The sequence below is a fragment of the Meles meles genome, chromosome 16, assembly GCF_922984935.1.
Source record: "Meles meles chromosome 16, mMelMel3.1 paternal haplotype, whole genome shotgun sequence".
In the NCBI taxonomy this organism is placed as follows: Eukaryota; Metazoa; Chordata; class Mammalia; order Carnivora; family Mustelidae; genus Meles; species Meles meles.
Window position 1 is genome coordinate 57,912,223 of NC_060081.1, and position 24,349 is coordinate 57,936,571.

The 24,349-nt window shown below is 49.0% G+C and overlaps 1 protein-coding gene across 2 annotated transcripts in view; it reads right to left on the minus strand.

Annotated features, from left to right (window-relative positions):
- Positions 1-438: 438 nt before the first annotated feature.
- The window catches only part of SNTA1 (syntrophin alpha 1), a 28,300-nt gene continuing 4,389 nt past the window's right edge, over positions 439-24,349 (minus strand). The window contains exons 3-8 of one of the 2 annotated variants that reach the window (XM_045981851.1): positions 8,282-8,486; positions 4,963-5,170; positions 4,696-4,826; positions 2,047-2,233; positions 1,145-1,332; positions 439-1,060 (exon numbers count right to left, since the gene is read on the minus strand). In XM_045981851.1, coding sequence (XP_045837807.1) covers positions 943-1,060; positions 1,145-1,332; positions 2,047-2,233; positions 4,696-4,826; positions 4,963-5,170; positions 8,282-8,486 — 1,037 coding nt within the window. In that variant the 3' untranslated portion in view covers positions 439-942. Of the gene's footprint in view, positions 1,061-1,144; positions 1,333-2,036; positions 2,234-4,695; positions 4,827-4,962; positions 5,171-8,281; positions 8,487-24,349 lie in introns of both variants that reach the window. The other variant, XM_045981852.1, reaches the window with a different exon arrangement.

The window sequence follows — 24,349 nt, forward strand, 5'->3', positions numbered from 1 at the left end:
TGTCATAAGCGTACTTGAGCAGCCCTCGGTTAGGCCTGTGGGGTAAAGAACTAGGGCTTCCTGCCAGCAGCCAAATGAGTGAGCAATGTTGGGAAGAGATCCTCTAGCCCCAGTCAAGCTTTCAGATGAGGACAGCCCCAGCCAATACCTTGAATGCAACCTCATTAAAAAAACCCTGAGTCACAACATCCCAGCTTAGCCTCTCACATATTCCTGATCCACAGAACCTGAAAAATAATAAACTTCAAGCTGTTAGATTTGGGGGCGATTTGTCACACAATAATAGATAACAAATACACTTTCTTTATGGCCCTGTGGTTAAAGGTCTGCTCTTCTCCAGGAAAAGAGCCCCAGTCCTGGGTCTGGTCCATCTTGGGACTACGGCGGCCACCAAAGAGTCCAGAGGCCAAGGCACAAACCACAAACACTAGGCCAGGCTGCCTATGTGCTCACAGGCTCTTTATTTATCCAAGAGGAAGGAGGAGAGAGGATGAAGAGAAAAACCGATGCCCCAGGTGGTGGAGCTGAGGGAAGAAATGAACAGAAAGGTTCCTCCTCTTTCTCTTGCCATGGACCCCAGGGAACTCCAGCTTCAGAGGAGGCCTCTGAGGGTGGCTTAGGGGACTCTAGGAGGCCCGGCAGTTGTTGTCTGGGGTCAGGGTCCCCACAGGGGCACGTCCCAGTCTCGGAATGGCTTTTGTGTACACAAAATATCTCTCTGCAAAAGGCACTGGTGGGGGAATGGTGGGGCAGCTGGGAGGTTACCCCATCACAGGCAGGATCCACTGTGTCCTGAGTCCGGGTCCCAGTCCCAAGACCATCCCAGACTCCCTTAGAGGCTGGGACTCCAACCTCATTCCTTTCCACTCCCTTCTCTCAGCCCAGTGGTGAGCAGGCAGTCAGCGGAGGGCCGGGTCAGGCCAGGTGGCAGACACCCTCTCTTCAGGGTGAGTGCTTCCAGTGACCTCTAGGCCAAAAGCCCCAGTCGGGTGACTTTGGCTGAGAGGAAAGAGTGGATGATGAAGACCATGGTTTTGGGGCACGAGTGCAGGTCCAGCTGCTGCAGGGTGGATGGAAAGAAGGGTCAGGAGCCCCACCCAGCCTGGCCGCTGGGACAACACAGCCTCCCGCCCCCTCCACTTACAATCTCTCCTTCAGCACCCCCGAAGTCCAGGAAGAGGAGGCTGGCACCATCATCCGAGGACATCTGCAGTTTCTCAAAGGGCTGTCGAAGCAGCACGGCTCGGGCTGCGCCGGGCTCCGCCGCCCACAGTGTGAAGCCCTTGTCGATGTGCACGGAAAGGCTGCAGGGCCGGCCATTCCACGTGCAGGCTGTTGGGGGGGGGGGCACGTGGACACAGGCACAGCTGGCCCCTCAGAGACCATGAGCCCTGCAGCCAACCCTCGCCAGCGACGCCACAAATGGGGCTTGAGTACCACTCGGGACAGGGAGCTCACTGCCTGGTAGGCCATCTGTACATTCACCCCGCATGGAGTTGCCCCCATCCTCAAATACAGAAAAACAGGCTCTCAGAGAAACTCTACCCCACTTCAGGTCCCACGTCCATCAACACCGTAAGTAGAAAGGGAAGCTTAAACTCTGCCATGTTCGGAAGGCCCACTCCCTCTCCCCCATAAAGGTTATCAGGAGACCCACCAAGCAGGGCCCTTGGAGACCTCAGAGACCTGTTGAATTGCCCAGTTAAATGTGAATTTCAGATAAGCAATGGATAATTTGGACATATTTACACTAAGAAAGTATTTGTTGTTTATCTGAAATTCACATTTAAGTGGGTGTCCTATGGTTTATCTGGCAACCATACCCCAGGGGAATCACAAAGCCGGGGCAAGAAAACCCAGGGCAAAGAGTCTTACTACCCACTGGGGTATCTGTACATCCAAAAGAGAGAGCTCCTAGGGACCCCAAAGCCCACTTCATATCCCCCTCCTGAAGCACCCTACAGAAGGAAGTTTGAATGCTTCTGGAGGTGAGAGGCTCATCACCAGAGAGGCACTCCCAGATCCGCCCAGCCCACCTGTAGACACCTCTTGCACACCCTCAGCAGCCCGGTGACAGCCATCCACCAGCTGGCGGGTCCAGGCGGCCAGCTCCTGCGGCGACTCCACGCTGAACAGGTGAGTGTCCACACCATGACGTGTACCCGTGCGCAGGGCAAAAGAGAGCTCTGTATCGTAGGGCACCGAACCCTTGGAGGGACCTGAGTGCACCAGCCTAGGGGTGGTGGGGTCGGGGGGAGGGGGAGGGCGAAGTGTGATATCTCAGACAATGGAGAAATAGGCCATGGGGGTGGTGACCCAGGGAAGGGCCCCTGTGACTCCTTTACCACCTCATCAGTGAACAGGACTTCCAGCTGTGCCCTGACAGACTCACGGGGCCCACCTCCTGCCACCCTTCCCTTGCTCCCTCAACTCCGCCCATGCTAGTGTCTTCAAACACGCGGAGCACATTCTTGCCTCATCACGTTGCACAGGCTGTTCCCTCTGTCAAGGGCACTCTTCCCTGATGACCTGCATGGCTCCCTCCCTCACTCCCTTCAGATCTTTGCTCAAATGTCATCTCTGAGAAGCCTTCCCTGACCTCCCTGTCTAAAATAGCACCCCTGGCACTCACTAGCCTTACTTTTCATCATGATAACCAGAAATTATACTTATTCTTTATTTGCTCCACTTGGTTTTTGTTTGTCTTTTTTGCTAGAATATCATCTAGTATACAAATTTTTGTCTAATTGGTTCACCACTCCCTTCTCAGCAATTAAAGCAATGCCCGGCATGCAGTAGGTGTTCAATAAACATTTGTGACCTGAATTAATGAGTCCCTTGATTAGTTTGACAATCTATGACCAGCTTATTCCTGGTAGACATCTGGCTCCTGACTCATGGGCTGGAGCCCCATCCAGGGGAAGAGATATGAGCAGCAATGGCCCAGGCACTTGGTTTGATTCCCACTTGCTGTGTTAACCTAGGGTAACTCACTCCCCCTCTCTGGGCAACAGACGCAGAGTTCCGGCCCCTAGCCCTCTTTGCTCCTCACTCCACACACTCTCTCTCATAACTTCAGCTACCCACTAGAGCTGCTGCTGATACCCAGTTTCCCATTTTCAAGCCGGGAACTATAAACCCACAACTCCCCAAGATTCCCACCCAAACTCCCTATCCATCCCCCACTCAACTCGGCAACTTGCTCCAGCCTCCCCATTTTGCACTCCCACCCCTAGTCCCACTGCTCATCCAGACACAAGCTCCAAACCTCCCATTCATCCATTCATCCTGGACACCTCCCTCACCCTCCCCATCTGGCAAGCACTAAGCCCAGTTAATTTTACCACCCATGTGTCTTCCAATGCAAATGCGGCCTTTCTTCTCCATCTGTTGCCTCCACCCACCTCCACCATCTCTCCTGCATGACTGCACCAGCCTCCAGCTTCCATCCTACCCCCTCCAATACAGTTTCCATGTGGCAGCCACAGGAATTCTTCTAAAACTCAACCCAAGTCGGGGCACCTGGATGGCTCAGTCGGGTAAGCACCAGACTCTTGATTCCGGCTCAGGTCATGATCTCAGGGTTGTGAGATCAAACCCTGCTTCGGGTTCTGCATTCAACAGGAAGTCTGCTTCAGATTCTCTCTCTCCTTCTCCCTCTCCTTTTGCACAACACCCCCACCAATCGCTCTTACTCTCTCTCTAAAATAAATAAATAAAGGGGGACCATGGTGGCTCAGTCAGTTGAGTGTCTGCCTTCTGCTCAGGTCATGATCTCAGGGATAGAGCCTCTGCATATGGCTTCTTTCCCAGCGGGGAAGGAGGAGGTGGTCTGCTACTCCCTCTCCCTCTGCCCCTCTCCTCCTCCTGCTCTCCCTTGCATTCTCTGTCTCTCTCATAAATAAATAAAATCTTTAAAAATTAAAATAAATATTTTTTAAAAGCTTAAAAATAATTTTTTTAAATTAAACATACACACGCACACACAAACACCTCACCTCACTCCCAGGCTAAAACCCTTCCACTGGGCCACAACTCTTGAGATAAAGCTACTTGCATTCCTTAACCAGGCAGGAGAGTTTCCGCAAGATCAGGCCCTGCCAGCTCCCTGCCTCATTTCTCTCCATTTCCTGTATAGAGTCTACATCCTGCTTATAGCACACTCGGAGCTCCATGACACCCTGTAGCCCTTACTACTTCGGTGACTTTGACCATGTTGTTCTCTCTGTGTAAGATGCACTTCTACTCTTTCTGAAATAGCAAACTTCTACTCGTCCGTCAAAGCCCAGCTCAACAGCACCTCCTGCTAAAGCCTTGTCCATCAGACCAGGCAGAGAGAAGGGGTTTCTAAACTCTGTGCTATGGAGGCTGTCCCTAGAGCAGCCTCCCCCACCAGACTGGGCACTCCCTCAGGGCAGACTGTTGGATCAGCTCCCTGTCCCCTGAACCGTGCTGCACAGATTGGGGCAGAGTAGTGAGTGACTAGTGGGACCTCGCATCCTTCTCTTGCAAGCCCTCATTTTACAGATAAAGAAACTAAGGCCCAGACAACATAGAGACTTGCTTCAAGTCACCTGGCAAATAACCCAGGGCAGAATGAGGCTGGAATCCCCCAGCTCTGAGGCCCATGGAGAATATCACCACCACCCCCCCAACCTCTGGGTGAGACAGGCACCCCTGCCTGCCCGCAGATACCTGGTGGCAATGAGGGGGGCTGTACGGGCTGGCTGGCTGAGAGCCTCACGGGTCTGGGGTAGATGGCAGTAGAGAAGCAGCTCCTTCTCGGTCAGCAAGGCCAGGGTGGGTGCCGTGCCCCCACTGGGCAGCTGCAGGGGGCAAGGCAACAGTGAGGAGGGGCAGGGAAGGGAGCGGTCAGAGGGCCAGGATGGAGTGGGATGGTGCCCAGGATGTGGTCCAGGGGAGGGCTCAAGGTGGGGGACTGAGGCCTGGCCCAGCAGGCACCTGCTCAGTCAGCCAGCCGATATGCTTGATGTCCTGGCTCCCAGCTGTGCTGGTGGCCGACAGCAGCGCCTGCAGCTCGTCCTTGACCCAAGGCATCAGAGTGTTGACCTGGGCCTGGATAGCAGCTGCCCACGACTTTGCACTGGCCTCGTCCTTGGCCCTCAGGAAGAGGGTGTCTTGGCCATCTGCTGAACAGATCTCCAGATACCTGCAGGCACAAACAGAGGGGAGGGGAGGACCAGCCTGTTGGGCTGCAGCTGCCCAACCTTGAAACTTGGCCCTAAACCCCATTCTCTGCAAAACCAGGAGAAACCACAGGGTATCCAAGAGATGGTGGGGAGTGACACTCCCTGCGGGGACTCCAGCCACAAGTGGGGCTTCCTAGGGCCTAGGAACAGGAGACTATGACACATACACACACATGCATATACATACGAATTAAACACATATGCAAACATGTGTGATAGGAGCCACAATCACTGCGTGAGGATTCATGATCTTATTTTTTTTCTCCTGGTTTCGAAGGAGAAGGATTCTCCCTCTGAGCCAGCTCCTGGCTCCTCCCTTGTGGCACAGGCTGCAAGTAATAAACTAACGGGGGCGGGGGTGGAGGGAGAGCGTGGAAACTGAGAGGCCAAGTCAGTCTGCATAAAAAGAGCTGGAGGAGTGGAGAAGGGAGAAGGGAGGGAGAAAAAAAGCCATGTGGACAATTGTGGGGGAAGGGTTTCCGGGAGGTACTGAGAGGAGCAGTGACAGGGAAAGGATTTTAAAATGTTATGTTTGAAACATGAAAGATTCGCTCCTCTTTGCCCTTTCTGTCACAGACGAAGTGAGACAGAAACTGGAGAATGGCTCACACGATACCCATTCCAACCCCTTCTCCTTTGCCTCCCTCTGCTGCAGAACTAGGAAGCGAAGTACCTGAATTCCCACCTCCCTTGCAGCTAGGGCTGGCCACCAGGTCCAACCACGAGACATAGACAGAAGTCTCTGGCAAGGACATCCCCTCCCAACTGAAGGGAAAACTTTCCTAGATGGGGTGGTTACTCTCCAAAGATGGCTTCCACCAAATCCATCCCTCTCTGTCCACACAGTCCACTTTTCTCATCAAGAGGTGAAGTTTCTTTCTCTTCTCCTTGACCTTGTAACTTGGTTTGACAAATAAAATATGACAGAAGTGACATTCAGCCATTCCCAAGCCACCACGAAGTCCAAGTACCCTACGACCAACTACCCTGAGAGGAAGAACAAATAAGGCACATAGAAAGGCCTTGTGGAAAGAGGACTGCTTAGCCAGCCCCTGGCTGTTCCAACTATTCTAGCTGAGGCAGCAGCCATGGGGGCGAAGCAGCCATCTTGTACTTCCAGCCCCCGCAGACACCACAAAAAGCAGAAGAACTGGCCAGCCGAGCCAGCTCAGATTATAGGTTTATAAGAAATAATGAACTGTTATCTTTCAAGACACTATATTTTAGGATGGTTTGTTAGCGGCAAAGGAACAAAATACCAGGAGAAAAGCTCCTTTGCCTTTTGTCTTCTTCCTGCCTGGAATACGGACACAGGCTTCAAGGCACAACCACCATTCTACCTCTAAGAAGAAAATACACAATGAAAATGGCAGAGGAATGGGGTGCCTGGGTGGCTCAGTGGGTTAAAGCCTCTGCCTTTGGCTCAGGTCATGATCCCGGGGTCCTGGGATTGAGCCCCGCGTCGGGCTCTCAGCTCCGCAGGGAGCCTGCTTCCTCCTCTCTCTCTGCCTGCCTCTCTGCCTACTTGTGATTTCTCTCTGTCAAATAAATAAAATATTAAAAAAAAAAAAAAGAAAATGGCAGAGGAAGAAGCTAGAAGCTTGATTCATTAAGGGCATTCTTGAGGAGTGAAAAAAGCCCAATTAGCTGATCCTGAACCATTTCTCAAACATGTGGAAAAGTAAACCCGCCCTTTATTTTAGCCATTGCTTGCTGGCCTTCCTGATACTTGCAGCCCAGTGTGATCCTAACACTTGGTAAAAGTGTGAAATATTTTTCATTACAGTTTCGTTATCAGATCGTATTCCTTTGACTGGGATATTTAGCACTGATAAGGAACCACAGGTATATCCAAGTTATCTGTGTTACACACGTGCCCATGGTCAAGCATGCGCATGCACACATACACACATGTGGATATGAACATAAACATACACAAATACATGGGCACAAAACTACACCCATACCCATGCAAACGCTCACATATGCACACAAATGCTTGCATTTACATGTCAACTCCACGTGAACAAACAGAAAACACATGAACACACATATTTTGGGTGATGTCTGGGATCAGGCTGGGAACCACGATTTACCTAAATGTTCAGTCTTGGGAAAGACTAATACCACCTCGCCCTCATCCAACACAAAAGGCCCTTTTGATGGAACAGCTTAAGTGACCTGCGAATCACCAGCTCTTGCCTCGTGGGGGCAGGCTGGAGCTGGGATAGCGGGTAGGGCTAGCCCATCTGGATGCTGAATCTCCAGGCCAACGCTGGACATCGGCCGGCATTGAACCTCAGCTGTAACTAGGACCCACAGCACAAGCCTTTTATGCTCACGCTATGTAAACACCACCCCCAATCCTGCATACCCCACTCGGTCAACATATTCTCCAGTCAACCGCCACCATCCCTCAGGCACCTGCAGTTTCTAAAGCAGAGAGGGCTACTGGGAATGAGGCAAGTTCCATCCCTTCCTGGATGTGTGATCTTGGGCGGGTTCCTGCCTCTCTCTGTCCTCATCTACAAAATGGGGCTGAAATAATGGGCCTTTGCTTGTAGGGGTGCTGCGAGAGTTAAATTAAATTGTGCATGGTAAACACTCAATAATGTTGGCTCTTACCAATCTTACCATCAGTGAACTGGTAAGGGCTGCCCATATGTGAAGGACAGTAACTTTCCACGGCCCTGACACGAATGTCACTGGACATCTACGAACCTCAGCAGAGTTAGAAGAGACTTGAGGGGATCACCGAGTCTGGAAACTTTATTTCCCAGGGGGGAATCTAAAGGTCAGTGAGGAAAAGGGACTAGTTCAAGGAGAACCAGGACTGGACCCCAGGGCTCTTCTACAGTCCAAGCTCCTCCTCAGATGTGAGCTGTTCAGAGGAAAAAGAGAGAACCCAAGCATACCATCATCCTCTTCACTCTTACACCCGTTCAACAAACAAACATTTCTTAAGCCCTACTATGTTCAGGCATTGTGCTGGTCACTCGCAACACACCGCCATCTTTCCTTCGGCCCCACCACTCATATCTGTCTGAGTTGCCCCCCCACCCCAGACTTACCTGGGCTCTGGGTCACTGGGGGTGCACCTCCTCGAGACATATGCCATCTTCAAAGACATGCGTTTGGCATCACTGAAGTCCCGGGGTGGGGGACCAGGGGAAGATGGCTGTCGCTGGAGGGGTGAAGCAGGAGGCGAGTCCCAGCCAACCGAGGTCCCGCTGGCAGAGTTCTTAAAATATGGTGAGACCTCCTTCATGTACTTGACTGGTCAGAGGACAGATCAGCAGTTACTGTCATGACATGGGCTCCCATGCAGCACACATCACAACTGACACTAATTCATAAGAGTTTAATTTATGTTCCATATCACTATCCTCCTCTAGGTTAAAGTCTCTGACAGGGCAGCGTGGTAGAAATACTGGATGCATGCCAACATCCATGCTCTCCTGTTTCCCCTGGCTTATAGAACCATGCCCATGCCGCCTGGAAGAAAAACCACACTTCCCAGCCTCCTTTGCAGTTAGGTGTGGTCACATGACTAAGTTCTAACCAAGTAAGTAGAAGTGTTTGGACCTTTGGGATGGCTGCTTAAAGGGACTCAACAACAGCCACAACAAGGCAATGAAAGAGCACTGAGACAGGAGTCAGGAGGTGGGACTCCTCTTCCACTGACCCATTGTTTGCCTCCATTTCTTCAGCCTGCTTATCTGCAAGGAGGAGGTATGGAATGACATAGTCCTGTGGGACCAGCTGCCAACTGTCCTCCAAGATAGAGATAGCCTTCCAGCTTGAGACCCTTTTCCAGGCTCCCTTATAGCTATGAGTACTTATGTGACCAAGTCTGGCCAATAGGATGAGAGCAGAAGGGATGTGTGCCGCTGCCAAGGTCTGCCTGTTAAAGAGGCATGCCCTTCCCTTCCTCCTCTGTTCCCCTGACAGGGTCGAGCTGGCTGGAACACAGACTGGTGAAGTGCCATCTTGACCATGAGGTCATGAGCCACGGTCTAAGGAAGGCTGACCAACCAAACAGAAATAAATGGATGCTGACACTTTGGAGATGCCATGTCAGACATGGTCTGTTTCCTAAGAAAGCAAGGATTTCTATTATATATATTTGTAAAAGATATAATAGAGAGAGAGAGAGCACACAAGTAGGGGAGGAGCAGAGGAGAAGGGAGAGGAACAAGCAGACTCTTCTCTGAGTGCACAGCCCTACGCAAGCTTTGATCCCAGAACCCTGAGGTCATGACCTGAGCCAAAACTAAGAGTCAGATGTTCAACTGACTGAGCCACCCAGGTGCCCCAGGACTTCTATTATATTTAAGCCACAGTATTTTATGGATCTCCTGTTACGATAGCATAGCTTGTACCCTAACCGATATAGATGCTCTTAGCTCTGACCAAACATCATTGAGTAAGTATAGTGGACACCTTTTAGAACGGCACTGTCCAACAGAGTTTTCTGCACTTAGGTAAATGTTCCATATATACACTGTCCAATGCAGTAGCCACTAGCCACATGTGGCTATTGAGCACTTGAAATGTAGCTAGTATAAATGAGGAACTGAATTTTAATTTTATCTTATTTTATTTTAAAGATTTATTTATTCGACAGACAGAGATCACAAGTAGGCAGAGAGGCAGGTGGGAGGAGTTGGGGGGGAAGCAGGCTCCCTAGGAACCTGAGATCATGACCAGAGCTGAATGCAGAGGCTTAACCCACTGAGCCACCCAGGTGCCCCTGGATTTTTTTTATTTAATATTAATTACTTTTAAATTAAATTCAGTTAGGCACTTGGAGCCAGTGGTGACCACAATGAAGTTCTAGAATAACAGCCCAGATCTACTTCTCTGCCCAACCGACCCATGAATTCATGTTCTGCTATGTGATCCTGCCCTTCCAGCTACGCTAGCTGGACCAAGATGAGCTCCTAACCCACAGTAGGCTCCCCAACATGAGACTGGGAGAGATTCCAGACTGGTGTCTTAAACAAACACGAATGCTACAGGGGCAACCGCCTTCTGCTGTGGGGACAGAGAAGAGGAGGAAGCTGGTTTGTAGAGATAATTAGTGGAGATACATGTTGAGAGATAGAGGGAAGGTGCTGTCGATCACCTGCTAATGCTCCAGTTTCTGATACTTGGCCTTTAGAAAGTTGAACCGTAGGGGCACCTGGGTGGCTCAGTGGGTTAAAGCCTCTAACTTCAGCTCAGGTCATGATCCCAGGGTCCTAGGATCGAGCCCTGCATAGGGCTTTCTGCTCTGAGGGGAGCCTGCTTTCTCCTCTCTCTCTGCCTGCTTGTGATCTCTGTCTGTCAAATAAATAAATAAAATCTTTAAAAACAAACGAACAAACTTTTAGAAAGTCGAACTGCCATCCCAACAGGAGTTACGATATTTGCAACCAAAACAGTCTTGACTGGGGCCTGGACCCATGCCTTTTTAGAAAAGGAAGATCTCACTAACAATGGCAGCTGGAGGTGAAAGGCAATATGATGACAAGTTTGATCTGAGACGAGCCTGATAGGAGTAGAGATTTAGAAACAAGTCGGTTTTCCTGAGTACCTACCATGTACCAGGTATGGGGCTGGCCTTAGGTAGGACTGGGATGGTAAACATATGCACTTCTTTATTCCTTGCTCATGGAAGACATCATAAATCAATCATAGTATTCTATAGCATGCATTACCCAGCCACTGAGGCTGATTGGTAATGAAATATTTTGGTCGTTCCTTTTTTTTTTAAGATTTTATTTATTTATTTGACAGACAGAGATCACAAATAGGCAGAGAGGTAGGCAGAGAGAGAGGAAGGGAAGCAGGCTCCCCGCTGAGCAGAGAGCCCGATGTGGGGCTCGATCCCAGGACCCTGGGATCATGACCTGAGCTGAAGGCAGAGGCATTAACCCACTGAGCCACCCAGGCGCCCCTATTTTGGTCATTCTTGCTATATTTATTAGAGGTGCCTGACTGGCTCAGTTAGTAGAGCATGTCTCTTGATCTCAGGGTCATGAGCCCCACACTGGGCCTAGAGCCTATAAAATTTTTTTAAAAATAGAATAAAATATAAAATGCTATTTAAAAAAGTAATCTAAAGGAAGGCAATTTTAGGATTGGTTCAGCAACTCAATGACATTGAATTCAGGGCAGGCCTCTCTGCCAGTCTCTTGGCCTTCCTCTCATGACCATAAGATGACTGCCACAGCTCAAACCAATCATTCCTTATATGACAAAACCCAAAGCAGGGAGGTTATAGGCAGAACAAAGGGCTTTCTCCTCAAAACTCCTTATCAGAGAGGTAAATTTTCCCATGAAGATTTATATCTCATTGGCCTGACTGGGCTCCATGCCTATTTCTAGAAAAATCATTAGTGAAAGGGAATCGTCATGACTTAGATCATATTTCTACCCAATAAAATCAGCATTCTGTTAGCAACAAAGAAGGGGAAGTAGTTGGAAGGCAGGCAACCAACATTGTCTGCCACATTTGCCTGGCATCTGGACTGTTCCCAATTCTGATGAGCAGCAGTCTCCTCATCCCTAAAATCAGCTACTGGGAAGACATGGTGTATGTCATAGTGGTTAAAAGACTTACCCAAGTACTGGTCTCTCTTCTCCTAGCTATGCTGTCTCCCGCTGCTGCCCTACTAAGAGGTGCTTATGCCTACTAATCCTTGGGCAGCCTCCCTTCCTCTCCCTTCAACTACCATGCCCTCATGGCCATCTAGTCAGATGCCAACCATCTGACTTTTGCAGTCAAAGCCTAACCAGTATATTCTGCCTGTGAGCAAACAAACCAGGAAGGGGTGAGGAAGCAGTTACTGGCCCAGCTCCCTGGAAAAGCCAGATAAGAAGCTATTTCTATCACAGAAGACTGTCCCTCAGACTCAGACAGGATCCAAGGCAAACAGCAGTGAAAGTGAGAGGAAGTTACAAACCCTACTAGGGTTGGAAGAGCAATTAAGCTGAAAACAAGAGCAGGTTTTCTTGAAAGAATTAAGTCTAGGTCTGAAGTTTGGGAACTAGGACTAAAAATGACTCAATGACTCATCCTCATCATTGCAGCAATGACTTATCCCAGAACTGACTATTGGATTATGTCTCAAGGGACAATGGAGGTGGGACACATTACAGCCTAACTAATAGCCAAACCATTCCCCCCCTTCTCTCATTGCTAATAGAATCCTGAGCCCCACAGATTGGGCTTCTTCCCAAACAAGGAAGAAAATCATGATTGGTCAAAGCTAACCATGATCCTTCCATCCCTCTTCCTTGTGATTGGTTTAGAAAGGGGCAGATGCTATAATTCTGGCCAATGAGAAGTAAAGGAAAGTACACTCCCTTCCCTTTCTCTCCTCTCTCTAGCCTTTAAAAGTTGCTGGGAGGGGGCTGGTCCTAGAGCAATGATAGTCACTTTTTGAGCACAAGGATTGGGGTCAACACATTTAGGATGGTGAGGCCTTAAACTAATATACCATGTAGCCATGTTGCTTTTGGGTTTTCTGGGGAAAACTCATTTCCTTCACTGTCTAAACCCCTTTGAATTGAGTTCCTGTTACTGGTGGACAAAAACTTCCAGATTAATACAGCCTCCCCACTCTCCACCCCCCACCCTGTATGGGGAGGGGAGATACAACTGATACATCCCCCTGCTGTCACTAGCCACACCCCTCCCCTGCACAAAGTCCTGCTCTGGCTCCCCTGCACCTTCCATCAAAATCCAAGGCTCTCTAGGACCTGAGCCCTGCCTACCTCTCTGGCTTCACCTCCTGCTACATCCCTAATCTCACCCTCTAGTCTAATGATCCTGGCCTCTTCAGGATGCATGCCAACATTCATGCTCTCCTGTTTCCCCTGGCTTATAGAACCATGCCCATGCCGCCTGGAAGAAAAATCACACTTCCCAGCCTCCTTTGCAGCTAGGTGTGGTCACATGACTAAGTTCTAACCAAGTAAGTAGAAATGTTTAGACCTTTGGGATGGTCCAAACTTGCACTCTTTTGAAAACGTTCTCTCTGCACAGAATGCTCTTAGTACACAGTTTTGTTTTGTTTTGTTTTTAAGATTTTATTCAGTTATTTGAGAGACAAGAGTGTGTGTGTGCATGTGTGTGTATGTGCGCACACACACGCGCGCTAGATGCAGGGGTGCCTAGGGAGAAGGAGAAAGAATTTCAAGCAGACTCTGTGCTGAGGGTCGAGGATGACAAAGGGCTCGATCTCACCATTCTGAGATCATGACCTGACCGAAATTAAGAGTTAGATGCCTAACTGACTGAGCCACCCAGGCACCTCCATACATAGCTTAGATTTACAAATCTTGGATTTGTATTCCAGCTCCAGTGCTGTCTAGCCACATGACCAAGGACAAGGAAATTCACCTGCCTGGGCCTTGTTTTGCAAGTCGATAAAAGAGGAATAACATTATCTCCCCCAGAGAGATGTTAGAATTAAATAAGATGATATAAAACATGTGGCAGAGGTAAGGCACTCAAGAAATATGAGTTTCTTACCTATGGGCCACCCTTGCCCTTCTTAGAACTCTGCTGAGAGTTTGTAGGCTGGGGCTCTCTCTCGCCAAAATGGGAGCTCCTAGAGGACAGAAAATGGACTGGAGTTGAACCAGGAGTCAGTGTTCTGTAAATGGAGAAATGAATGCCAAGGTATGACAGGTTCATTCAGGAGAGAGAAGGCGCCACAGCCCAGGCCAGTTCCATCACCCCTCTAGGAAGCCTTCCCAGATGCCCACTCTGGATCCACTACACCCATCATTTCTGCAGTCCCCTACACCCCACTCTCCTATGTGTCTGTGTGGGAGTCTGTGTCCCCCAATAGGCTGGGAGCACTGTGAGGGCATGGACCTCATCTGACTCATCTCTGTGTCCCTAGAATCCAGCAGGGATCCCCTAGGCTACATGCTTGGCAAATGAACATTCGTCAACTTTGGAAGCCAGAGAAACTACTTGGAGCCCCTGCTCATGCAGGCTGTCCCGGAACTGGGTCCTCCTTCTCCTTTCCCACAGAAACATACTATAAATGGACAGCACACAAGCTGATGCCCAAAACAGGGCTTGGGTTTCACAAACCAATTGGCTTGTCCGAGAGTGGGGGTGGGGTTCAGGGGGCCCCAGAATGTGGCCATAAATAGCCTGCTCTGATTTCTGCCTGAGTCATCCGCCCAGGCAGGGTGGGGCTAGCCAAAGGCAGTGGCCTGAGGACTGATGGCCCTGTGGTCAGCATTCTTGAAACTCCAAAGATAAGCCCAGCTGGTATCCACACCCTCCCCAGCCAAGCCCCTGACCCAGGAGCCTGGTGAAGCAGTGACACTTGGATCCTTCCTCCTCAGGGAAGCTAAGACACACAAACGTAGGACACCCTGCCCCTTCCAGAGGCCCCCGTTCCCTTATAGCTCTGCCAAGAAGAGACAGGACCCAGGCCTGGCCCCAAGGATCCAGGAAAAAGACTCCCCCGGGAACACAAGGAACTGAAACAGGGCAGGATCATTCACCTGGCCCAGGACAACTGGGAGGAGCAAATGCGCTGCCGAGAGAAGGGGACACATCCGTTTTAGCTCAACCAGGATCCCCAGTACTTATCCCAGTGTTCACTAGTGCTTGTGACTGAACGTCCTGGCTTTGAGTCTTGACTAAAGCCCGTCCTCTAAGCTCAAGCTGTCCCTTGTCTGTTCAGTGGGCACTCACCTACTTGGCCCTGGCCGAAATCACGTGACCCAAGATCCAATTGTTTACTAGGCTAGAGTCTCTCTCCTCCAGCCAAAATGTCAGTTCCATGAGAGCAGGGACTTGCTTTCTTATGCACTAGGGTACCCCAGAATCTAGTATAGTACCTGACATATATACTAGGTAATCAATAAGTATGATATTTGTTCAATGAATGAATTTAGACAGAACTGGGGCTTCTCATTTTGGAGAGAAAACATTGAATGCGGGCTCTGGAATGAGGCAGGTTTGGGTATAACTTCTTCGCTCAGTGACCTTGGACAAGTGAACAAGTGACTTGACTTCTGTGACCTTCTATTTCTTCATCTTTAAAGATTTTTTTTATTTTATTTTATTTTTTTAGAGAGAATGAGAGAGAGACATCATGTGCAAGCAGGGAGGAGGGGAGGAGAAGGAGGAAAGAGGAGGAGGAGAGAGAGAATCTCAAGCAGACCCTGTGCTGAGCCCAGAGAACAACACGGGGCTTGATCCCATGACCCTGAGATCATGACCTGAGCAGAAATCAAGAGCCTGCTGCTTAACCGATTGAGCCATCCAGGTGCCCCAATTTCTCCATCTTTATAATGGGAGTAAAATAGATCCATTTCTCACGGTACTGAGACTCAATACCAATAAAGCACTTTGCCCTGCCTAGCACGGACTAAGTCCTCAATAAACTGCATTGTGGTTATTTTTGCTGCTGTTCTTAGTATGACTAAGGGGATAGGCCCAGGAAACAGTGATAGGCAAAGTTTTCAGTCCAGGCCCTGTCACCTGCTCTCTGGCTTTGGCAGTCCCAAGGTCTCTCTGCCTCAGTTTCCTTGCCTGTATGATGGGCACTGATGCGCCACCTCTCTGAGTAGGTATTGTGAAGCTTCAAGTTGAGGCTGCCCATCTGCTCGCCAAGGATGGTCTGGAGAGGATGTGGGATTCTAACAGGCTCTGGAAGGGGCGACCTTTAAGGTTCTGCTGGTCTAGCAAGGCTGGGTTATAAATAGTTCCCAGCCCCTGGCAGGCCCTGCATCAGGCCTGACCAACAGAGCCTGCATTGCCACACTCTGGGGCATGACAATCTCACCTTACCACACCCTCGAGCAGTACAACAGATGCCATCTGTCAAGATCCTAAAGGCAAGTGAACCCTTTGACCTAACAACACCCTAGGCAGGAACGCCGCTTCAGATAAATGCTCACAGGTCCACAGAGGGCTCACAGCACCATTGTCTATGATGCAAAAGGCTAAGAACAACTTGAATGTCCACAAGTACGGACTGCTAGGTATAAGATGGGAGCTCTCTGACAAGCAGACCACTCAGTCTTATTCAGAGCTATATCCATGGCGCCGACATCAAGTCCTAGTGCAGAGCAGGGGATCAGTAAATACTTGTTAAATAAATATACGAATTCCAATAAAGGGATATTAAACTACCACTAAAAATAATGAGACCAAGTTACATGCACTGAGTTGGAAATAGGTCCTCAACTTGCTAAACGATCAAAACAAAAATGGAAACTTTCTGAAAGTGTAAAAATATCAACTGCGGTTATCTCTACAAGAAGATAATCGCTTGGGGCACCTGGGTGGTTCAGTCGGTTAAGTGTCTGACTTCAACCCAGGTCACGATCTCAGGGTCCTGGGATGGAGTTCCATATTGGGCTCCCTGCTCAGCAGGAAGCCAGCTTTTCCCTCTCCCTCTGCTCTTCCCCCCACCCCACTTGTGCACTCTCTCTGTCTCAAATAAATAAAATCTTAAAAAAAAGAAGAAGAGGGGCCTGGGTGGCTCAGTCGGTTGAGCGTCTGCCTTCAGCTTGGGTCATGATCCTGGGGTCCTGGGATCGAGTCCCACATCGGGCTCCCTGCTCAGTGGGGAGCCAGCTTCCCCCTCTCCCTCGGCCTGCCTCTCTGCCTACCTGTGCTCTTTCTCCCTCTGTCAAATAAATAAATAAGATCTTAAAAAAAAAGAAGAAGAAGAAGAAAAAGATGAAGAAGATACTTGCTTTACGTTCTCCTCAGGTTTTTTATATTTTACTTTTTTACATTTTTTAAAAATCTACTTTACTTTCAAAAATATACCACCGTATGGGAGCTACAGGCAACTGATGAATCACTTAAATTCTACCTCTGAAACTAACAATACACTATATGTTAACTAAATTGAATTTAAATGAAAATTTAAATATCTATATATACACATACATATATCAGCACATTCCAAACCGTGTAAGACAGGATCCGGAGATGAAGCTCTTGTCACCTTAATTAGCAAAGGACTCCAGGACCTTAGTACTGGGAGGAAGTCATGCTTACTGAGAGCCCACCATAGAACAAGCACCAAGCCTGACTCTCACACCCATCTTCACCTGACAGCAATAGCTCAATAAGGGTGCCTGTCCTTATGTAACAGTTGGATACATTGAATAAACAGTCTCACAGGGGTGACATGACTTGCAATGCATCATAAATATCTAAGAACATGAGTTTTTGTATCTGACAGATCTGAGCTCAAACCCCATCTCTGCCACTGTGTGACCCTGGGAAAACAGCATCACCTCTCTGAGTTTCAGTGCTCTTATCTGCACCATGGGACAAATAATAAGCCTCAGTTATAGAGGTGTTTTTGAGGGTTCAGTGAGAAAACATATGGAAGGCACCTAGCATATTGCTGCTGGCTCAATAAACAGCAGACACCACCATCACCATCATTATCGTCATTATTCCCTCCACCACCATTGGCAGCCAGGCTCACACAGCTATTGGAGGCCAGAACATGTCTCCAAAGACCCCATAGGCATTTTAATCAAGATCCAGGGAACAAGGGGCACCTGGGTGGGCCAGTCATCCGGCATCTGCCTTAGGCTCAGGTCATGATCACAGCGGCCTGGGATTGAGCCCCACATCATGCTCACTGCTCTGCGGGAAGCCTGCTTTCCCTCTCCTAGTCTTGTTTGTATTCCCTCTCTCGCTGTGTCTCTCTGTGTCAAATAAATAAATAGAATCTTTTTAAAAAACTAAAAAAAAAAAATGTTTCCTTGAGAACAATGATGAGAACAACAGGTCTTAGTGGCCATGGGAGGACTGGATGGGGGCTCCATCCCTCAGGTGTCTCAGGGGCATGGCATCACGTGGCTAAGCCAAGCAGGGTAGCTTCAGATTAGCAGCATCCGTGACCCACGTCTCTCCTTTGACAGCCTCTCCTTTGACAGCTGTGATACATTAAGCTAGACTTTGGGCAAGACACCTGGCAGTGCCCCTCTCCCAGGGAAGGAGCCGGCAGGAGTCCCAAGGGACTCACCACGGATACTCTCAGGACTTCGTCAAGCCTGGCCTGAGCTCTGAGCCCCATCTGAAACATTTAGGAAAGCCAACCGCAATTGACACAGTTCAGGTAAAGTAGAAAGGGTCAGAGATGTACCCCAGGGACAGATCCCTACTGACCAGGAGCTAATTCGCGCCGCTGGGCTCAGTGCCAGGTGTAGGGCTCTGAGACAAACCACACGTGAGTCTTGCCCTGAAAGACCTTCAGGTTCACTGGAGGAAATAACACGGAGGGCTTGCTGGGGACATAAAGATGAGAGAGGCTGACATTCACTGAACGCTTACATGTGAAAGATATTGTGCTCTGCACTTCAAATGCATGGTCCCGCCCTTAAAAAGAGCAAATAAACTAAATAATCAAATACCTACTGGGAGCACTGGCCTTGGTGTGTTTTAGTTTTTAATCTTGCAAATAACCATGCAAGGTAGGTATCACCCAAGGCTGAAGCAACAGTGGCCTCAGCAACCAGGCAGACCTCAGTTTGAATTCAGTCGATTTACTAGTCGTATGACCCGAAGGAAGTTATTTACGCTCAGCAAACCTCGGCAACCTTGTCTGTAAAATGGGGATTACAGCAATTGCTATCATTCTACACTGCCCTTTTTTTTTTTTTAAGATTTATTTATTTTAGAGAGAGAGGGAGAGAGCAGTGGGAGAGGAAAAGAGAGAATCCATTAGCACACTGCGCTGAGTGCAGAGCCTGACACAGGGCTCGATCCCAGGACCCTGAGATCATGACCTGAGCCAAAACAAAGAGATGGACACTCTACTGACTGAAGCACCTGGATACCCCACACCGTACTGCCTTTTATTATGAATATTTATGGACATGCTACTCTATGCGTGTTGTCTTTTAAAAGTTTGATCATGTGGGGGCACCTGGGTGGCTCAGGGGGTTAAAGCCTCTGCCTTCGGCTCGGGTCATGATCCCAGGGTCCTGGGATCGAGCCCCACATCAGGCTCTCTGCTCCGCAGGAAGCCTGCTTTCTCCTTTCTCTCTGCCTGCTTGTGATCTCTGTCTGTCAAATAAATAAATAAAAAATCTTAAAAAAAAAAAAAAAGTTTGATCATGGGGATACCGGGGTGGCTCAGTCAGTTAAGCTGCTGCCTTCGGCTCAGGTCAGGTCTTGGGATCAAGTCCCGCATGTGGCTCCTTGCTTGGCGGAGAGCCTGCTTCTCTCCCCGCCTCTGCCTGCCACTCTGCTTGTGTGCTCTCTCTCTCTCTGACAAATAAATAAATAAATAAATCTTAAAAAAAAAAAAAAGTTTGATCATGGGGCACCCGGGTAGCTTGGATGGTTGGGCGTCTGCCTTTGGCTCAGGTTGTGATCCCAGGGCCCTGGGATCGAACCCCACATCAGGCTCCCAGCTGGTTCAGTGGGGAGCCTGCTTCTCCCTCTCCCTCTGCCTCTCCCCCTGCTTGTGTGCTCTCTCTGTCTCTCTCTCTCTCAAATGAACAAATAAAATCTTTGAAAAAAAAAGTTTGATCTTTATGTGGGATGTACCTTCTCTATTTTGTATAAAGTATTGAAACTGACTTTAATTTTTATTATCCTTTAGTACTATTATTATTATTATTTAAAGATTTTTGTTTTTAACTAATTTCTTCACCCAACGTGGGGCTCAAACACACAACCCCAAGATCAAGAGTCACATGCACAGGGTACCTGGTGGCTCAGTCAGTTAAGTGTCAAACTCTTGGTTTAGGCTCAGGTCATGATCTCAGTGTTGTGAGATTAAGCCCCACCACAGGATCTGGGCTCAGAGTGGAGTCTGCTTAAGACATTTTCCCTCTCTTTCTGCCCTTCCCCCTGCTCACATCCCTCCCCCGCCCCTCTCAAATAAAAAAATAAATCTTTTTTTAAGATTTTATTTATTTATTTGACAGAGAGACAGCAAGAGAAGGAACACAAGCAGGGAGAGTGGGAGAGGGAGAAGCAGACTCCCCGCCGAGTAGGGAGCCCGACGTGGGGCTCCATCCCAGGACTCTGGGATCATGACCTGAACTGAAGGCAGATGCCCAACGGCTGAGTCACCCAGGTACCCCAAAAAATCTTTGAAAAAAAAAAAGAGTGATGGGGCACCTGGGTGGCTCAGTCAGGTGCCTGCCTTTGGCTCAGGTCATGATCCTGCAGTCCTGGGATAGAGCCCCAGTTAGAGCTCCCTGAGGAGCCTGCCTCTCCCTCTCCCTCTGCCTCTCTCCCCTGCTTGTACTCGTGCGCTTTCTCTCCTTCTCTCATAAATAAAAGCTTAATAAAAAAGAAAGAAAGAAAGGGGGAAAAGAGTGACATGCTCTAGAACAGAGCCAGCCAGGTGCCTCTGTCCTTTAGTATTATTTTTTAATGCATCACAGGCTCTCTATTGTCCCTGTCTTGCCAGCCACAATGGGGGTGGAGTGGGTGGAGGGGGTGGACAGCGTTTGGCTGTCTCTCGATTTTCCCCCAGGCCTGGTCTCCAAGGGCCTAGGCTGGCCCTGGCTCCAGGTCTGTGCACACAATGGGCCTCTCTAAGCAGCAGACAGAGGCGTGTTGGCTGCCAGCTTGGGCCCAGACTCTGATCACAAACACATCCCTGTGGCTGAGAACAAGCTGAAAACATTTGTCCAAACCCCTGACCTAACAGAGAGGAAAGGACCTAGAAGGCAGGCCAGGGTTAATGAGGCCCAGCTGAACCCCTGACTTAGGCCAAGGAAGGAGGCTGCCACCCAGAGTTAGCTAGTGACATCTGTCCTTCTAGGATGCTCTCAGGGGGCTCTGTACCCACTGAGCCCCAGGCCTCAGGAAAGATGTCCAGTTGCCCTGCCAGGTTCACATCCACAGGACAGGCCATCTTTCCATGCCCCCGGATGTGGCCTCAGGAGTGGGATGGGGGTGGGGAATTTTGAACAATGTGGCTAGTAATTGGGCTCCAAGGAGGACCCGAGGCCCAGAGAGCATCAGGAGCCCTGAGTCCGGACAGCTGAAGCTGCCAGTTCCTTACCATCCCCATATCCCCCATATCTCAAGGACCAACCATCCCAGCTCCCTCAAAGCCTCCGGGCTCCTCAGGTCACTTCGGCAATTCAAAGACTCTGATCCCAAGGCCTGCCCCTGGCTGAATTGGGTGGAATTATCCTTCCACAAGGCTGCTGGGCTAGGAAAGTAGCTTGAAAGAGACTTCAACTAAGAAAAGGCTGGAAAAAACTAACAAGAAGGCCACACCTCCAGACTCCTATCCAAGCCTGCTTAGGACAAACCACCACCATCCCCTTCCTGTCCACGGTCCCAGCTTCCTCACTGCCATTCTGCATCTATTTCCACCTCCTTCAAACCAGGCCAATGCTGCTAAAACCCAGATATGCCCATGTGCTGTACCCCCTCTAATGGCTCTCTGTTTTCCTCCGGGGGAAGTCCAAATGCTTTAGCCTGGCATTCAAGGCCCTGAAGGCTCTCAGTCTGGACAGCCTCCTCTTTCTCCACTCCCTCACACCCTAATTAGTTCACAGGCAGTTCCCCAGCTAAGTCAAGTCATTTCACCCCCTTGAGGTCTTGCGGACACAGCTCCCCCGCCTGGAATGCCCTTCCCCCACCCCATACCCACATCTGCTTGTTGTTCATAAAGTGCCAGCATCCCCGCCTCCAGGAAGCCTTTCCTGACTATCCAGAGAGAAGTAACCGCTACTTCCTCTCATCCCTGGACAGATCCCACTTCAGCACCTATGACACATCTGTAATCTAGTAGTTTCACTCAGCTGTTCCCCCCAAACCCCCGCCACGAGACTGAGATTCCCCTCAAAACCACTGAGCAGAGCAGTATAAAGGAGGAGGAAAAAGAAAGCAGAGAGCACTCACATCCAAAAGGGAGGAATAATATGGGAAAATTATAAACAAATTTATGTTGCCAAATTTTTAGTTGTCAAATTTATAATAAAATAAATTTGTTAACTTAGACGAAATGGACAAATTCTTTAAAAAGACATAAACCAGAGGCGCCTGGGTAGCTCAGTGGGTTAAAGCTTCTGCCTTTGGCTCAGGTCATGATCCCAGGGTCCTGGGATCAAGCCCCGCATCGGGCTCTCTGCTCACTGGGGAGCCTGTTTCCCTTCCTCTGTCTCTGCCTGCCTCTCTGCCTACTTGTGATCTCTGTCTGTCCAATAAATAAATAAAATCTTAAAAAAAAAAAAAACCTTTCTATAGAGGCGTCTGCGTGGCTCAGTGGGTTAAGCCTCTGCCTTCAGCTCAGATCATGATCTCAGGGTCCTGGGATCGAGCCCCACATCAAGCCCCGCATTGGGTTCTCTGCTCAGCAGGAAGCCTGCTTCCCCCTCTCTCTCTGCCTATCTACTTGTAATCTCTCTCTCTCTCTGTCAAATAAATAAATAAATCTTTAAAAAAAAAAAAAACTTTCTATAAAGATGGCTTCCTTGGAGAATGCTACCAAACATTCCAGAAGGAAATAATACCAATTCTAAATAAATGTGATGGGAGGAGGGTAAGTTACTAATGTTTATTGAGTGCCTACCGTGTGCCACATCCTATTTCAGGCAAGAGATAGGCCAGGCTCCAGCCAGAGACCGGGGACAAGGTTTGCCAAGGAAAGATCTCACCCTGGGAAAAGTCTCAGAAAATGTAACGGCTACAGACCCTCAATCCTAGAGCGGTACACATGTTACTTCTGTTCTCTACTGTACCCATGATAGACATGGCTAATCACTTCCAGCTCCTTTCTGCTGAGCCCAGACAAGACTTCCCAATCCTTCCAAATACATGCTTCCCAGTATCCACCAGGGAAGATGACACTGAAGATGAAAGTGATTGATCATCTCTCATCTAGTCTAATCCCAAATGCTAGGGAAGCTGAGGGCCAGAGAAGGCAAGGGTCTTACCCAAGGCCAGACACTGATCACAGAGCAGACAGAGTTTAGAAACTGATTTTTAAATAGTTTGTATGAACGAGACAGTGTTTACACTTTATCTCCTCCACAAGATGATGAGCTCCTTCAGGAGAGGGCCTGGGTCAGATTTATCTTCTGACCCAGTGCTCTGCATACCAGGTACATAGCATGTGTCTTGTGTTTCTTGGTTTAGTAAGGAAGGAATGGAGTACCAGAATGATACAGAAGGCTTGAGTATTAGCTCCTGAAGCCAAGAGTTGCCTCAAGCTTCCAACACTCAAAGATGCTATCTTTTCAGAATGACCCATGCTGAGAACTCAGATAGAAAGACATTCTCCATCTGAAGATGAGAGGGGGAGGAGGACCTCCGTGTGAATCAGGAATGTGTCTACAGTAGAAATCTTACCACCTCCAGATTAAACTTTCGAACAGCAGAAACTAAGAGATCCTCTCAAGTCAACCCAAATATGACATTTTGATGAGTTTCAGCTGCATTACTGGCTATAAATACCAAAGTAATGAGGCATAGGGTAGGGAGAGTCTCTTTCATCTCTATCATTTATCAGTGATCTTGCTATTTAACTTTGCTGTTAAAATATGACTGTGACACTTAAGCTTCAAGGACCAAGACCACAGAGTTGACTTTTTTTTTAAAGTGTATACTTAGGGGCGCCTGGGTGGCTCAGTTGGTTGAGCAGCTGCCTTCAACTCAGGTCATGATCCTGGAGTTCCAGATCGAATCCCGCATCAGGGTCCCTCCTCGGCAGGGAGTCTGCTTCTCCCTCTGACCCTCCCCATCTCATGCTCACTTTCTCATTCTCTCTCTCTCAAATAAATGAATAAATAAAATCTTTTTAAAAAATAGAGATCTATCCACTTAGAAAAAAAAGTGTATACTTTAAAAATTCACAGTGGCACTTAAAGACATACACTGAAAATGTAAAAATAAAACAAAACTGAGAGAGAACCAAGGTCAGGGCCACAAGCATGCCAAAGATCCCCCAGAGCCTGTTTGTTTCTGTGGCCTCTTGGAGACCTGGTTGGGGACACAAAGGCAATCTATGTGGATCCAGGCCTGGGGCTCAGCTCAGCAGCTTCGCTGGCCATGGCATTCTCCATCAGCCCCCGCCATCTCCCTGTGCCTGTTCTGGGCCAAGAGCCAAACGCACATTCCTCAGGCCCCCACAGCTTCCGGAATTGACAGAGGGGAGTTTGAAGAA